The 17425-nt window shown below is 37.6% G+C and overlaps 3 protein-coding genes across 5 annotated transcripts in view; 2 read left to right on the top strand and 1 right to left on the bottom strand.

The window, feature by feature from the left end:
* The window catches only part of LOC117307182 (fibulin-1-like), a 35254-nt gene extending 28577 nt beyond the window's left edge, over positions 1-6677 (top strand). For both annotated transcript variants that reach the window (XM_033791857.1, XM_033791856.1), the window contains 2 exons: positions 4094-4386; positions 4876-6677. In XM_033791857.1, the coding sequence (XP_033647748.1) occupies positions 4094-4386; positions 4876-5018 (436 nt within the window). In that variant the 3' untranslated portion in view covers positions 5019-6677. The remainder of the gene's footprint in view (positions 1-4093; positions 4387-4875) is intronic.
* Positions 6678-9998: 3321 nt separating this feature from the next.
* LOC117302867 (3-hydroxyacyl-CoA dehydrogenase type-2-like) lies at positions 9999-14365 on the bottom strand. The gene is made up of 5 exons (XM_033786831.1): positions 14223-14365; positions 12830-12994; positions 12016-12180; positions 11254-11491; positions 9999-10552 (listed from the first exon to the last, which is right to left on the bottom strand). The coding sequence occupies exons 1-5, from the start codon at positions 14244-14246 to the stop codon at positions 10362-10364; spliced, it is 783 nt and encodes a 260-aa protein (XP_033642722.1). The 5' UTR covers positions 14247-14365; the 3' UTR covers positions 9999-10361.
* Positions 14366-14995: 630 nt separating this feature from the next.
* The window catches only part of LOC117302845 (inosine-5'-monophosphate dehydrogenase 1b-like), a 36240-nt gene continuing 33810 nt past the window's right edge, over positions 14996-17425 (top strand). For both annotated transcript variants that reach the window (XM_033786823.1, XM_033786822.1), the window contains exons 1-2: positions 14996-15330; positions 16645-16755. In XM_033786823.1, the coding sequence (XP_033642714.1) occupies positions 15122-15330; positions 16645-16755 (320 nt within the window). In that variant the 5' untranslated portion in view covers positions 14996-15121. The remainder of the gene's footprint in view (positions 15331-16644; positions 16756-17425) is intronic.

Raw genomic sequence — 17425 nt, 5'->3', positions numbered from 1 at the left:
CTCAGTAAAATTTCATTTTAAGTTGAGCATGAAGCATGCATCCATTGCAATTTCTTAAGTAAGGAAAGAAATGTCTTAGTTTACAGGATTGTGTTGTATATGTAGAATCAAGACCCTTGTGACCCCCTCCTTCTTTGGTGTGCTGATGAAAATAGGGATTTGTCTAGAATTTTTACTTAGAATTTGAAAACTATATATTTGTTTCCAGTATATCATATGTCAATGCTCAATGTTTCATGCATTTTGTGTTTTATCAGTTCTTGATATTGTGTTTATTGTCTAAAGCATGTGTCTTAATTGTTATCTTGAAAAGGCTGGCATTGTGTTTTGTATTTATTTAGAATGTGGGGAATCAGACTGTGTTATTGGTTATCTGCTCAATGTTTCATGCATTTTGTGTATTATCATGCACTTCTTGAGTTAAGTGTCAAGAGCATGTGACGACTGTCTTGAAAAGGTTTTCACAGTGACTTACTTAGAATGTCAAGAATGAGATTTTTTTATAGTTTATCATTATGTCAATGCTCAATGTTTCATGCATTTTGTGTATTATTAGTGTTTGATATTGAGTTTACTCTCGAAAGCATGTGCCTTTTTATGACGGCTTGGTTTTGTTGTGATGGCCGTGGTTTTGTTGTGATGGCCGTGGTTTGTTGTGATGGCCGCCGTGTTTTTGTGTTGGCTTCATCGTAGCTTCATCTGCCTGAGTGCCTGAATGAATGGCCCCTCAAATATTGCATGCTGTTTCAATAAGGTGAGTGCTCATCAGTTTTTTGGAGTTGTTAAAGGGGGGGGCTGTGTGGTCATGATCAAAGCAGGGCCCAATTTCATTAAGCGTGTAAGCACAAAAATTAGCTTAGCATGAAATTTCTTTCTTGATAAAAACAGGATTACCAACCGAATTTCCATTTGTTGCGTATTGCTTGATACTGGTATTCAGCTGTTGTTTGCTTATCCTGAAAATTACGTGGCAATTTGGTTGGTAATCCTGTTTTTATCAAGGAAAACATTTCATGCTGAGCAAATTTTTGTGCTTACAGGCTTTATGGAATTGGGACCAGGCCTCTGGCTGACCATAAAAGTATGAACTCTCACGGCACGTTCACACTCAACATAGAGGGCGCAACAAGTGTGCTGTAACTGGATGAGAATTCATAATCAGCCACAGTCCCACTTTGATCAAGATGACATATTATGGCCCCTCTAAAGTGCATTTTGAAAAATTGTGTTTAAAAAAAAAGCCGCTCAGCGATTTAATGAATTGGAAATAATTGTTTAAAGTCTGTGTTAACCCTCCCACTGTGTGACCTTTTAATCATACCATCTATTATGGCTTTGAATGATAATGTTACACTATGCCAGCCTGCGGTCATGTCACCATGGTTCAGTTATTTCAGCATGATAATCCATGCAGTTAAACTGTCATTGGTAATTAATGTTACTGACGGGAGGAGGGTATTTTGTCATAATTGAGACTTTGGCAGTAGAAATGATTAATATATGCTGGATTAATTGTGTGTGTTTTGGTGATTATTTTTTTGTTCAGTAAAGAAGACATTTTTCAATGATTCCCAAATTATTTTGCCACTTCCCACTTGAAATCTATCAAGAAATTTATCATCAATATAATTGTAAAAAATACATCATTACATTTTTTGGAGATAACAACAACCTTCATTACTAAATAATGATGTATATTGAGACTTTAAATTCTTAAATGAAAGTTATAAAAATGTGTTTAAGTGATTCTGTGAAAATCAACAGCAAGAAATATCCGTTAAAGTAATCAAGAAAACAGCATGCTGTATAAAATCAATGCACAAGTTTGTATAAAATCAACGCGCAATTTTGAAGTATGTTTGATGTTGCTTATTATTAAACCCAGTTTCTTTGATAACTGCAAACTCATTAAAGTTTTTAAAAAGTATTCAATTTGTTATATATTTTTTTTAATCACAGCAGTGGCAAGTGTGTCCGTCGACGATGTTCCATCATGAACACAAACTGCTTGAATCTTCCCCTCTCCATCTCCCACAACTACATCGCGTTCTCTTCGGGCTTTGTGGCGCCCGCCACCCTCTTCAAGATCGCTACGGTTCCAGATCGTCGATTCAGCTATCGCTTCAAGTTCCTCGCAGGGAACAAAGGAGGTGAATTCTCTCTGCAACAGAGTGATTACGTCGCAACTGTCAACGTCGTTAGAAGTATTGAGGGACCCAAGGAATTCAACTTGGAAGTGGAGATGGAAGTTTATCAAAATGGAATTCTTGCCGCTCGTTATATTTCCAAAATTTTATTTAATGTGGCAGAGTATTCTTTTTGAAAGTGAAAGAGAGAGAGAGAGAGAGTGAGAGAAATAACTGGGAAATGTTTTCAGCATAATTTGTGTTTTTTGTTCTTGATGATAAAGCTAATGAAAAATCTTTGGTTCTTATGTTTTTTAAGAATACTGGATATGTACGTGAAGTTCTTTGCATAAGTTCAGTACTTTATCAAGCGTGCAACTTTTCAGCTGATGAGCTGATTTCCTCTTTTTCTTTTCAAAACAGTGCCATAGAAAATTGAAAAATACTGTACAAACGTCAAGTTTGGTCTGTAATTTACTCCTCTTGCAACTAGAAAGTTGCACGTATGTCTTTTTTTTATACATAAAGACGCTTTCTCCCAACTCAGCTGAATCATAGGGGATTCTAAAGTGATAGCAAGAGAAAATGCTGCGAATTTTAACAGTATTATTTGTGTTTTTATTCTTATCCCAGTCGGTTAGTATTTGGAGGTGTTTCTGAAAGATTAACCCCTTTCTCAGAGATTTGTTAGTGATTTTAATCGTCAGTGGAGACCCATTGTGTAGCTTTTATTAAGATTTTCTTGAGTGAATTCACTGAAAGTGTTGCCCTTTTCGACAGTTTTTCTTTTTTCATTGCGTTTTACTCAAAGGAATGTATCAATACCTTTTTATAACAAATGAACAATAATGATAATTTCATTCAAGTTGATCTTTTAAAAGCTTTTTTCATTCAAGTTGATCTTTTAAAAGCTTTTGGGTCTACTTTAGGAGCTACTTCGATTACTATTTGTGTCCAGCGTAAAACGTAATTGTTTTTTACTAATTTATTGAAATAAAATAATGTTAAATAAGTTTGGTATTTTAATCATTTGTATTGTACTTTAAAAACTAAGGTTTTCTTTTATATTTTAATTTATTGACACAATTTTATTTAAAAGAACCCTACATGATTCTCAGGATTCTTCTTTAAAGAAATGAGGTTTGTTTGAATGAATCTTGCTTTTTAAACGAATCACCTAATTTTCAAATCAATAGTTTGTTTGCCACCATAATGATAAAATACTCGATTGTAAAGTATAGACTTACTTCCAACAATGACATTAAAAGAATGAGCCAACCCTTCAGTCTCTGGCTATAAGTTAGACTATCACTTTATACAAAATGTTGAGTTACACTGAGGGAAAAGGGACAACCTACGGCAGCTAGACTTGCCTCCAAAAACTATCCTATCATTTTGCTATAAATGAAAATAATGATTCAGTGTATAAAGCACCTGACATAATGACTATGCCCCATAGTGGTGGCACCATTGGGGCTATTTAATACATTGTTCAGTATTTTCCTCTCTTAAAAGGCATTGGACACTTACATTTATACTCAATGGAAATTACTCAATATAATTGTTAGCATAAAAACTTACTTGGTTACGAGCAATGGAGAGCTGTTGAAAGTATAAAACATTGTAAAAAACGGCTCCCTCTGAAGTTTCTGAGAAAGAAGTAATTTCTCACTGAAATATTTAAATCAAATTTGAGACCTCAGCCGAGGTCTCGAATTCAAGCATCTGAAAGCACACAACTTGTGTGAAAAGGGTGTTTTTTCTTCCATTATTCTCTTGCAACTTCAACGACAAGTTGAGTTCAAATTTTCACAGGTTATTTTATGCATATGTTGAGATACACCAAGTGGGAAGACTGGTCTTTGACAGTGCCTTTAAATAAGAAACAAGAAAATATTCACAATCAGCTATAGGGCTCCCTTGAACACGATCGTAATCCACTGAGAAATCTCTACGTTTATTCACAGGGCTGGAGACATAAGATGCAGGAAAGTTGATCTGTGCCCCAACAATGACATGAACTGCATCAACGAGCTTGTCAAGTTGATCACCTACATTAAGTTTGCATTGCCGAGTATGAAGGACCGACGAGAGACTCCCATAGAGTTACTCAATCTCCAGGTTGCCAATGTCAAGAGGGAGCAGGTCAACAGGATTGAGTTCCAGCTGACTCAGGGGAATGAGTTGGGCATGTTCTCGGTCGAAAAGAGCCAAACTGCAGACTCCCGATATGCCCCAAATTCATACTTTAATGTAGTCGGTGAGTATAGGCAAAAAAGATTGGTTAATTTCTAACTAGAATGACCAATGAACCATCTCTCACCCCTAGATGATTTTTTATTTTTATTTCTATAGAAATGGTTTTAACCCATAAGAAACGATAGCAGCCTTATACGGCTTGTGTCAAAATGTTCATAGCCAAAGCAAACAGCCGCAAAGTTTGACCAACTTTTATTCACATAATAGGGGTCAAAGTAAAGGCCTTGTCCAGACATGAAATTTTTCATAGTAGTATGTTAACATAAAATCCCAATTTCTAAATTAAATTTTCTGTTTCATTTTAACATTTTTTACTGTCAAAATTTGATTAAGAAATTAACAATAGTATCATTGTCTGGGCTTTTTGTGATGATTATACAGAAAGCCACCACCTCCCCAAAATGCATCTGTTGTGTACAAATATAAAGAATACATGTATCACTCAAATCTATCTCAAATTCTACTGAAATATTTGTTTTCCCCCAATTAGGAACGGTGTATCTGTTGTCGTCAGTTCAAGGTCCGTTTGAGACAGACCTTCGTCTGGAGATAAGACAATATAATCAAGCTTATGACATCGTCAACATAAATGTTGCTATCATTAGCATCGATGTCGGAGCCCACTGGTTCTAAATGCCATCGCCATAACAAGCTTGGCAAGGCACGACAAGGATACATTAGAATCCTCAAACAGTTTTGTCTGTGTTCCTTTTTTATTCAATGAGCTCAGAATGTAGTAATCTTTTAGGATTTGTCTTCAAATAATAACTTGTTTTATACAGTGGTCAAGCACCAAATTTCATAAGTTAGTCCACATTCAAGCTTTGAATTGTATAAAGTCCCCCCTTATTTTAAACAAACTATAACTAATAAAATAGCAAGTATTGCCAAGTTGTTTTTTCCTGAAAAAAGGCAGAGTATACTGTTCTAAGCGTCTTCTCAGAGCTAGCCTTTCTACAAACAGATCTCCCAACAGACTTTTGTACATTTTTGTTTAAGTTTACTTGTAGTTTTTATTATGAGCCACAACCTTTCAAAGCTTCAAACTTCACTCCTAAACAGCTCTGATAGAACTTTACAAACTGTGAAACTACACCATAGGTGCCTTTGGCTAAGCCTAGCAATTGTATGTTCACTATCTCCTTTGGAAAATAACTGCTGCCACACAGTAGACTTGTGTACAAGTTGTTAAATGTCTGTTGCAGTGATAGCGTTCCGACTCTCCCAGCGATATACTGCGGTCACGACTACGGTCCCATTTAACAAGCAGAAGTCGGCAACCACCATTTCGCGATCTCGTCATTGCACTGCTATAACTTGACTATCTCGTGGGACCATTAACGACTTGTCCACAAGTCTAGCCACACAGTTGTACTCTTTTTTGTTTATTTGTAACTTCGCAAATTGAATTTGACATTTTTATGAAGCAAAGTATTTTTTACTGATCAAGTCATTGCTCATTATTTTAATGAACTGGTGAAGTTAATACATGTACATACTAGTCTAGTCTTAGAATTTTGTATATCCTTAAAATGTTTATAATATGTATTTTTTAAAGAATTACACAAATCAAACAATTTTTTCCGGATAAAGTTATAATATATGGCGCATGCACAACAAAAATGCCAAGGTCTTGCTTGCCAAATATGCAACAGCAAAGTACCCAAACTGTTTTCCCCCGTGCTTGTACTGTGTTTTTGATTTTGTGACGACTCCCTCCCAACACGTTCAGTTTGCATAAGGTCAAGTTTTTAAAAGTTATATTCACCTTCCAGGTTTTTTTTTCTGATATTGATTCAAGTTCCCACCGATTAACAGAAGTAGGTTGTAGATTGATATTAGATCAATGAGTAGACCAATTAATGAGTCAAAAAGAAATTATTCATGGTGTTCGACAAAGACCACTTGACAACAAGTATTTGAATTGAGTGTGGTTGGAAACAATTTTCCCAACAGAATACAATCCATTTCTCAGACTTATGGCAACAATGGGAATTAACCCGGGTCCAATTTCTTAGCTGCATAGGCAGAAAATATTGCTGAAACGTGCTTTGCTAAGCCAAATTAAGCTGGATTAAAGCCACAAACGGTACAAGTGGGATGGTATTTTGGCTGGTAACCTTATACTGGTAAGCGTAATTTTGGTTGTGCTTATCTACCTGTAGTGCTTTAAAGCAGCGCTACGGAATAGAGTCCTGGTATGGCTAGATGCAACAAAGTCAACCATGGGAAACGTGCGTTAAAGGCAGTGGACACTTTTGTTAATTAGTCAAAATAATTTTAGCATAAAACCTAATTATTTGGGAGAGGTTGATAATATAAAACATTGTGAGAAACGGCTCCCTCTGTTCCACAAATTTGATTTCGATACCTCAAGTTTAGAATTTGAGGTCTCGAAATCAATCATCTGAAAGCACACAACTTCGTGTGACATGGTTGTTTTTTCTTTCATTATTATCTCCCAACTGCGACTACCGATAGAGCTCAAATTTTCACAGGTTTGTTATTTTATGCATAATGTTGAAATACACCAAGTGAGAAGACTGATCTTTGACAATTACCAGTAGTGCCCACTGCCTGTAAAGCCTAGTCACACTGCAGCGATAACTAGATAACTATCACAACACAAAGAGAACTTTATTTCATTGGTTGAAATACTCCATGCAGAATACGCCAACGCTCATTCAATCAATCAAAGGCGTGCATAGATAACATTCTCGTTGTCGTTCTCGATGTCTGTGTGACCAGGCCTTTACTCCTTTTTAGAGGAAGCTAGAAGACTATGGTTCATGTACTCTGATTGTATGCACTATTGTTATTCCAATATTGTCCAATGCAAATTTTCAAAATGCAAATATTATTATGGGACACGTTGGCTTCGATTGGGCGAGTTGATATATGAAAAGCGTTTGAACCATTTGTTATAAAATGCATATGGTTAGAAAGATGTTTTAAAAGTAGAATATAATGATCCACACGAGCATACCTCGAAATTACACGATTTTGCTTTTACGCCGTGAACTAACTCGGCATGCCATTTTATGGAGTCAAATGGCCGACCATGCTGGTTTGCTAAGTAAAAGGAAAACCATGCAATTACGAACCATGCGTTGAAATTTCTTTTAAAACATCTTTCTAACCTTATGCATTTTATAAGCAACGGTTCCAAACGCTTTTCATGGACCAACTCGTCCGAACCAAGGCAACGCGTGTCCCTTTAAACAAGACCATGTGATTGTAAGATTCGCTCTTGTGTCTGTAACTTATTTTTCATGAATTTGTGTTTTTAATCCAATATTTGATCAATGCCTTTTTATAAGTATATGTTATTGCTTTTTTTTGTCTTTCCAAAAAATCTCTTGGAACTCGCTATATTTTTAACTCTCTTGTGTATTTTTATATAGTTGGTTGCAACTAGTAGTTAATAAAATTTTACACTAAATAAAATTGTAACAATAAATAAATTAACCTTTTGTATATCTCTAAATTTTTATTGTTGTTAAAACCTTTTGTGATAACATGGTGATAATTAAGGTGGGATTTTCATCTGGCTTTCAACAGGGCTCAATTTCATGAAGTAAGATTAGTTTGTCAGGGTTACTGTTCACGATTTACATACATCACATGGTGGACCAAGTCTGTGCTAAGCCTGTTTTCTACAACCTCATTCCGATTTGTGCATCAATCTTGCCCCCCCCCCATTTTTTCTCTAGTATACCTAGCTTATAATCATATAACCCCCATATTTGTGTGATTCAACTACATGTATGCATATTAGTGGGAGTTTAATTAGACGCGCTGTGGCCGAGAGGCCAAGCACACTGGACTCGAGAAAACCAGAATGTAGGTTTGATTCCTGGTCTTGGTATGTGTCCTAATGAAAGACAGTTGATCATTTTTGCTTTGTCCTAGGGATCGGACATGAAGCCATAGATCTCGTGTGTTGTGTAATGCATGTGAAAGAAGTTTTTAGAACCCAGTACACTTATTGCTAAGAGAAGGTACTGGGTACTGTTTACCGGTGTAGTTGGCTCCAGACTGCACCACAATGCCTTGTAAACTGTTACATGCAGGGATGAGATTTGTCAGACTTTTATCTGAATTCAGACTTTTTGAAGTTGGCCTGGTGAAGGAAACCAGCTGTTACTTTTTCAACAATAAAACAAAATCCTGCTCTTTGACCAACTTCTCTAGTGCTGAGAACACTGTCCCTAAAAGCTCAGTGGAATCTATAACTCCAGGTGTTACCGTACAGGTGGAAAAGCCATAATTTCAACATAAATCAGCAGAATTTGTTTCCTACATGTGTAGTTTCAGACCTTTTTGTGCGCAATGACTCTCATCCCTGTACATGGTGCTATGTTCATAATTGCATGAAATGTTTCGTACAAAGTTCCACACATCTTGCCGAGACGTTAATGAGTGCTTTGGGAGGCACTCAAGTGTGGTAAAGCACTATAAAAACAGCGTGCTTTCGTAGTATTAGGAATGTAGTTGATCCAAGCTATTAGTGTGCTCAAGCTCTGAAGTAGCGAACAAAAGAGACCTTGAGAACTGATCTCCCTTATTTGATCTTATAAAATGTTTAGAAACCTTATACATGTACATGCATTCAGTTTAGGGTGACCTCGTAAAGGTCTGAATTGTGATCACGTCAACATACTTGTATTTTGACGTGCCAAGTGCCCAACAAGTACTTGCAATGTTATCACAAGCGTGCGGGCAAAGGTAGTGGCTTTTAAAAGCCAATTGGTGTTGGTTTGTTTGGTGTCTTCTTTCTGGGGTCTAGTGACAAGAGGGATCAATATGGTACATTAGGAAGTGAGGCTGAAGTTCTCTGCTTAGCAGTTAACAGGGCGGTGCAAAGCAGCATAATAAACTCGACTCAAGATGATATGCATGGTTGTTCTCCGACTCGAGGCTTGTCTCGACTTTAATTAAACTGTACAGTAAAATTATTTAAGATATTATAACATCAACAGATATAATTAAAATCACACCACGATTAGAATTGACTTGAATTCCCCCTAATGTCTTTGGTTGTAGGATCCTCCTCTATCCCCCAAAATACTTCATTCTATAATAACTCAATATCCAAATGTTTTGACAAAGTGAATTCTTGCTCCAATGATATGTAATTAGTACTTGGAATTCCACTACCATCTCACACAAAGTCAGAAAACTGACAGGGTTGGATTTTGGACTGTTCGGGTGAACTATTTATCTTCTGTTTTTGTTACCCTGTAATTTCAAAAATATTCATGTGCTATAATTTAGGTGAAAAATTCCTCAAACCATGTTCCTTTCAACCTGTACCTGGTAGGCCCCATTTACCCCACCCAAGTCGACCCAACTTTTTGAAGTGACATTTATATCCATTTGCACAGGAATGTAAATCCTACACCAATGTACATGTGAGTCTAAAAGACAACATCAATCAACTTGATGGAGAGATGATCGGGTCTCTGTGGTCAAGTGGTTAGATTGCAGGACTTGCAATTACAAGGGTTCCAACCCTACCGAGCAAACCGCTGATTTCACAATGACTAGAATAAGTATTGACTTCTAGTTACCGAATCATAATTTCTTAGTTTGTGCAATTCATAATCATAGATGTTAAACCAATGTTTGTATGAAAGAGATTGGCTGTTGCCAGCTTGGTGCTTGTATCCCCTTGTGGGATTTTGCCAAGTTTTCCTTGACAGGAAGATCTTCTAAACAAACAGATCCCTTTCTTCCACAATGTCTAGAATAATTATGTCGTCTAATTACTGAATCACAATTTCTTGATTTGTGCAATACATAATCATAAATGTTAAACCAATGTTTGTATGAAAGAGATTGGCTTTCGCCAGCTTGGTGTTTATATCCCCTTGTGGGAGTTGGCTGAGTACCCCCGACGAGAAGATCATCTAAACAAATATATCCCATGCCAATGTGTGCGTATGTCACCTATCCACACCAATGTCCGTTAATCTAAGGCTGCATCCTTATGGCCCCATCTAGACGAATTGTCTCGGCATTCATCATGGGATTCTCAATGATACACTGAACCATGTGTGCGTACTCGTCAGGGTGGCCAAGACGACTAGGAAACGGAACCATACGAGCTAAGAAGGTCCTCACCTTCTCTGGTAGCGATGCTAGAAGTGGTGTGTCAAACAATCCTGAAGAAACAACAAACACATGAAAAGTAAAAATGCTTTAAAGACTTGGCTTACATCAATGGTTTCATCATGGTTTCAAGCCAATCAAAGAAGTACCCCAAGAAGGCTTGCGATTTCTCAAGAATTTTCCTGATTTCGGGATAGTCTCTAAATCTTTAGTTTACGTTTCTATATAATCATTACCATACACCCAAACATTTTTTATAGGAATGTATACTTTGCAACATAAGAAAAATTGGGAAAATTTCAATTCAAGTCATGACCTTTACTTTGACCTTTTTGGTTTAGTGAAAGCAAGTCGGATATTGCTGTCATTTGCGACTGATGAGCAGTTTGGTACAAGTTGTCTCCAGCTGCTATGGTCCCTTAAGGGCTTAAGCACGGTTAAAGCATCTACCCCTCCCTCAGTACATTTGCCCATCTTGCTAATAAAGACTAATCTGCCCTTCCAAACTCAGTCTGATACTTCACGGAGGCAACAAAGTTGATTGCCTCCATGCCCCATGGTCACAGCCTTGGTGCTCTTCAAATGCTCCAGAAGAAATTTACAATTTGCTCACAGGGTGCCCTTAACCAAGGAGAAAATGCATTGGTGCCCTTCCCCTTTCAAAAAACAACACACAGGCCTGCAAACTACATCTTAAAGAGTTAAATTCAAGACAAATGCTGCCCAGTCTGGCCCGCCACCCATCTCTTCTCACCTGGTGCTATGGTACAAACTCTGATCCCTTGCGAGGCAAGATCTCGAGCGATTGGCAACGTCATGCCAACGATGGCGCCCTTCGATGCTGAATACGCAGCCTGGCCGATCTGTCCGTCGTACGCAGCCACACTAGCTGTGTTGACAATGACGCCCCTCTGTCCATCCGCTCCGGGATCATTCTTGCCCATCTCACCAGCGGAGAGACGGATGACGTTAAAACTACCCACAACGTTTACCTGAAAGAAAGGTCACAATATTGAGTTGTCTTTCTTCATCTCTCTCTAGTCGACCGAAATCTGAAGTATGATTTGGATTTCGAATCATACTGAGATTTGCCAATTCTTATCTATCCCTCATTAGGTTGGGAGGATCAGCTGGAAGCACCCCAATGTCCCTAGCAACTACATCGGTAGGCTATCTGAGCTTCTGTCTTCCCCCTTTTCATCCTTTCATCTTTTGATGACCAGGTGATAAGCTGAGAAAGAGATACAGGCTCTTTGATGTTTTTGTACGAGTGCCCTGGGAGTCACGGACGATGCTGATTGTAGTTTCTCACATAATTTTGATCATGTGCACACTTGCTTAGAAAAAGGTCTTTTGTGAACTAGAGTCACGAACATACGTCTAAAATTGGACAAAACATATTACGTGTTGCCATAAGTATTATCATAGCAAAAATTGGTTCTTTCAGCTGTGGCTTCTTTGTCTACCCATCTTGTGTTTTTGATAACCGTGGTAATAAGAAAATAACAATACTCACAGTTAAAACTCTCTGGAAGTCAGCTAGGGGATGAGCTCGGTTTTTGTTAAAATTATACGTTTTTACAGCGATACCAACTCCAGCACAGTTGACGGCCAAGTCTAGTCGGCCAAATGAGTTCTTAGCCATAGCTAAGGCTGCGCTTACTTCAGACTCTGAGGTTACCTGTTGGTGAAGGAAAACAAGTTAGCTATTCCTCAATTTCTGAAGAATATAATGTGGTTTGGATTGATAAAATAGCGGAGTATATCTCATATGACCAGTTCCATGTCTTGCCACGCAGTTGCCAATTGACAAGTTGACATGATCAATAGATCTCAAATATTTCAGGGTAATTCGTACATACAATTACAAAGTAGGCCTTGAACTTTGCTTGTGAAGGGGCACAGTGCTATTTTCCTCTAAAGGGAAACTTGTGGAAAATCTAAATTTGTATTGAAACCTTGCAAAGGGCACCACCACACTGCTACAACACTATAAGGTTGGGTAAATTGGTGTGTATCTATACCCAAACCAAATAGATCACATCCGCCATACCTCAAAAAGGCTAATTGCTGTGGGTGCTGTTGATCAATTTGACAAGGTGCTATTTGCGAGAATAGACCATCACACAAAATAGCAAGGGTAATAATAAAGGGCTTCAAGGCCTGATACATCACATGGAGGCAACCAAGGTGATTGCCCCCATGCCCCCTGGTCAATGCCTCTTGAAATGCTGCAGTAGATATTTTACAATTTTGTCATATAGGGTACCCTTGACTATGGAGAGAATGCCTTGGTGCTCTTTCCCAATCGTACACGCCTGCTTACTTACATCTCCGGCAGAAAATTTGCAATCGTCTCCGAGTCCCTTAGCGACATCTTCTCCCGGTGAGTTAGGAAGGTCAAGAACAACAACTCTAGCTCCTTGATTGACCAACCGCTGTGCAGTCGCCTTCCCTAGACCTGACCCTCCACCGGTCACTAAACCAACCAAACCCTAAAAAACAACACATGTCAATTGGGAACTCTTAAATTTATTACCACTATTTTTAATAATTTCCAGTAATAATAATTTGAAACAAATATAAATATAAATGATCTGTATACACAAAGCACAATTTAAAAATAACAAAACCAAAACCAGAAATTAGACAAGCAAATAGCAAATAAATAAATAAACAAATAAATAGTTAATTAAAAAAAATATAAAGAAAAAGTATTAACAAACAAATGAATAAACATTACGAAAAGTACATGTAAAAAGAAATAAAGCAACAAATAATTCAATATAGGGATGGATTTAACAACAAAAAAGGTCAATCAACGAAAAAGTTAATCAAGCAATCTCCTTTCCCACTATAAATACTCTTACACCAATAAACAGATGATTAAATATGAATAAAGCAATCAAAACAACCAACCGATTCAGACAAGGGTGTTGAGTTTTGTTTAACAGAGTTTGTCAACCACCAAACAAGATTTCTTTCTTTTTTATAAATTTTATTGCAAACAACTTCAGAAAATTGCCAAAGTTCATTTGCCAATAATTTACAAATTTTACATATTTTTATTTAGTTTTTTGTCCAGATTTAAACATTTCGATAAAAAGGTCAAGGATTATTACAGAGCACCCCAAACAAGCAAGCTTGTGGTGGGGTATTTATCATTCTTGATTGAACCATTGTTTTCAATGCACTGTATTGTAATTGTATTTTGTTAAACTTATTGTTGAAGTGATCTGGAACTGCTGGTCAATGATCCGGAACTGTTCATACGACCACGGAGATACGACCGAGCTACAAATATTCTATTGTTATTCCTCCATGGTAAGTTCTATTTCTACCTCCATGGTCTGTCCATGCAGCAATAATCTTTCCCATTCATAATGATAATGATAATGATATGCTAAAATGTGTAGGTGAATGGAGGATTACTTAAGAATTAGAGCCATCCAATGCATGATGAATTGAAGCCTTGAAATTGAATGAGGTTGAATGAAGGCTCGAGTCGTCATTAACAATTGCTCATTATTATTATTATTATTATTATTTTATTCGCCATAACAGTACAAAACAAAATACATTGACAACATTATTTTATACCCCAAGATGGGCAAGGGACAACAAAAGCAAATACATACTATGATCCGTAGTAGATCTGTTGCCCCACATCTTTGGAACAAAATTTAGCCTAATGGCCAGCAGGAAATAAATATTATTACTCACTTTTAAGGATCGAACACCAGCCATTTTGGTGATTGAGAATTACTTTGAGTTATAATGACCTCCTTTTTGCCGGTAAACCACACTTTGCCGGTGATTTGTCGTGCATGTAAACAGCACTTCCACATAAATATGCACACACTACACGGTCGTTCTGATAAGTGATAGCGCCCTCTTTTGAGTACTCTTCAACCATGGCCCCCCCGGGACAATCAGCCCCCCCCCCCCCCCATATTTTATTTCTCTGCGGATTATGTGACAATGCATACGAGAACAAAAACAACAACAGGGAACAACAGCAACAAACAAACAACACACAGGCAAAAAACAAGCACAACAATTACCCAAACAAACGAACATAGGTCTATTTAAACAAGCAAGGATTTTTTTTAACCCAATGATATTAATTAATTCACTAAACAGGAGCAGCTAGCAGCAACAACATCAACAACAACAACGTGAACATAACAACAACAGCAGCAGCAGCAGTTGAACAGAAAAACAAGAAAACCAACAACAGCAACACCACCACAAACCTCTAACCACTAATGCTAAAGAAATTATGTGAGATAAAAATAACAATAAAACCAAATAATACAAATTTCATTTATTTCTCTTTTGTTCACGACGGCACATTATTTGCATTCATCCGTTTCTTGATAATAAAAAAAACACACCAAAAATGGTCACATCAGGTCTGAGAATATAAAAAATAACGCATCTTCCCCCAACGTGATGACCTAAGACATGAAGTTCATGATGATCAACCTGCCTCTGTAGGTTGGGGGAGAGTCCATGAAATGAGATGTCTAGACGGTGAAAATGGTTATTGTATAAAAAGCCTCTCTCATCATCAGAGCGCGTCTCAGTCTGCATCATTTCGGTTCATCCACCACTAGCTGATGACAGCTCTCTCCACCATGGATCAGTGTGTAAGCATGAGTGAGATGCGCCGTGATAGTGAAGAGAACGGCTTTGTCGTCGCTGTATCGTCGTCTGCAGGTAGTGCTGATGTGAGTAAACATGGCATGGAGGATGCAGAGGAGGCTGCAAACTGCAGCGGGTCATCAGAGGATGGGAATGTGATACCGTCTGCCGCGGCAGCTAAGAGGTACCGTACTATTATTGATGTGTTGAATTTTGCGTTCGGCTAATCTTCTTTAGTTAATCTTTGCTGTAATAATTATTATGTTGATATAAGACGAGATATGGCGGTGGTGGAGGGGGGGGGGGGGGGAGGAAAGCATAGGGTGAGCATGAGCATATATGATGATACACGGAGGTGGACAATGCCATTGTATGTGTGGACCGTCAGGAAATTGAGCAAATCATCAATTTCAAAGAGCTGCTAAATGCACACTGTTTGAAAATAATTATAGGTGGATCAGTTTTTATCAACATTTTTTTTGTCAGTATTTTGTTGATTATACTATAATCTAAATTTACTGCTTTGTAAATAGCCTATATAATCGCTGTATGTTTTATGATAACATCACTATGCGATATTTTGATATGTGTGAGATAAAGTCATCCGTACACTAGAGTGAACAAAAGTGCCTCTGGTTCTGGGGGCATTTCCTAAAAAAGTGAGGATTGCACTAGTTGCAATGAGAAGTTAAATAAATAAACCAATGATTAAAAAGGTAGGCCCCCTTAAAAGAAAAAGAAGAAGAAGATGAAACATAAATAATATAAATGAATTATACTAAAGCCCACCCGTTGTCACTCTAGCAGAACAAGTCTAGATTAGGCCTACTTTACCCCCATTCGAGCAAAAAGTTGGGAGGGGGGTACCTCGAAAAATCAAATTTATTGTGCTTTTCATCAATGGGGGTTTCAACAAAACAATCAAGCAAACCATACCCCAAACAAACAACAAATAAACAAACAAACAAACTTTTAACATTTTCTAAGATTCTAAAAGTAGGGTTGGCACGTCTGGCTGGCATTGCATATTCATGTACATAACAAGTAATTTTTTGGGTAAGCGGCTGTTTCTCAAAGAAGAGCATTACATTATTTTGGGATTAAGATGATCATACTAAGCCCAACTTTAATTAATTTATGTAGTAATTTTGCGTATCCTCATTTTTACACTCGAGAAAAAAAATATGTAAGCAATTCAACACAAAACTAGCAGGCCTTTTCCAGGCTACCAATCGAGTTCGTCATCGTCGATATGATGTGTCGTGTGGTGTAGGCCTGAATTTATAAAGGGCAATACAAAAAAATTGTTTTGGGTCTGGCCAGGCTGTGTCATGAAAAAGCGTCAGGTAGAAAACGATCGTGTGGTGCGCATGCGCAGTTTCATGCACGTGTAATAAGGTCGTTGATGGCGTCCCAAAACATTGTAACGGAAGATTAGCGCACACTGCATGTGTTTGTTGTGTTCACAATAAATATTTTCATTTGCAAATTGAAACAGAAAGATGGCGGACTACTTAGTGAGTTCTGACGGCAAGATTCCCGACCCTGCCATTGATGATGGACTGGCGGGGGCACAGCTATTTGGATTGGGTGATGGACTGACTTACAAGTGAGTAGTTTGTTCCGTTTGTTCAGTCTGTTTTCACAGTTAGTTTTATTTACAAACAATGTGTCCAATGTAATGTGCACGTTTTGTACATAACGAAAACCCAGTGCCGGTACTACCGTACTAGCTAGTAGTACTAGTAAAAGTCCACAACAAGCCGACAACAAGTCCAGAGCGCCGACAACACGCCGCCAACAAGTTTTTAATACCTCAAAAATGGCCAATAAACCATAGATATATTAGAACTATATGTGTTGTGTAACATAAACATAAATTTAATTAGTTCTAATATATCTATGGTTTATTTGCCATTTTTGAGGTATTTAAAACTTGTTGGCGGCGTGTTGGCGGCGCTCTGGACTTGTTGTCGGCGTTGTCGGCTTGTTGTCAGGCTTTTAGTAGGACCCCCCCAGTGCAGTGTGTGATTATGATAAATTGATAGTGAACCCGTCGACTGTTTGTATGCAAGTCAATCCGTAATCTTTATTATATCATGATCTGAACCTGATATTACTCACATAACTCTCGTGTTGGTGCTGTTAAACGTGCACCACACAAATATGAGAAATCAAACAGCGTCGGCCTCACCTGCACTTCATAATAATAGTTTCATTTTTTTATCATAGGCCTATATCATTAATGATAATATTACCTGATCATGAAAAAAATGAAA

This window comes from Asterias rubens, chromosome 2 (genome assembly GCF_902459465.1).
Source record: "Asterias rubens chromosome 2, eAstRub1.3, whole genome shotgun sequence".
Lineage (NCBI taxonomy): Eukaryota > Metazoa > Echinodermata > Asteroidea > Forcipulatida > Asteriidae > Asterias > Asterias rubens.
This window is presented reverse-complemented; position numbering and strand designations above follow the sequence as displayed.

Excerpts from the sequence above, each read along its gene's own strand:
- LOC117302867 (XM_033786831.1), bottom strand. The coding sequence starts at position 14,246 with ATGGCTGGTGTTCGATCCTTAAAA. Across the intron at positions 11,492-12,015 it reads ACTTCCAGAGAGTTTTAACT|GTAAACGTTGTGGGTAGTTT; the intron begins GTGAGTATTGTT and ends CCTTTCTTTCAG. Across the intron at positions 10,553-11,253 it reads AGTTTGTACCATAGCACCAG|GATTGTTTGACACACCACTT; the intron begins GTGAGAAGAGAT and ends TTGTTTCTTCAG.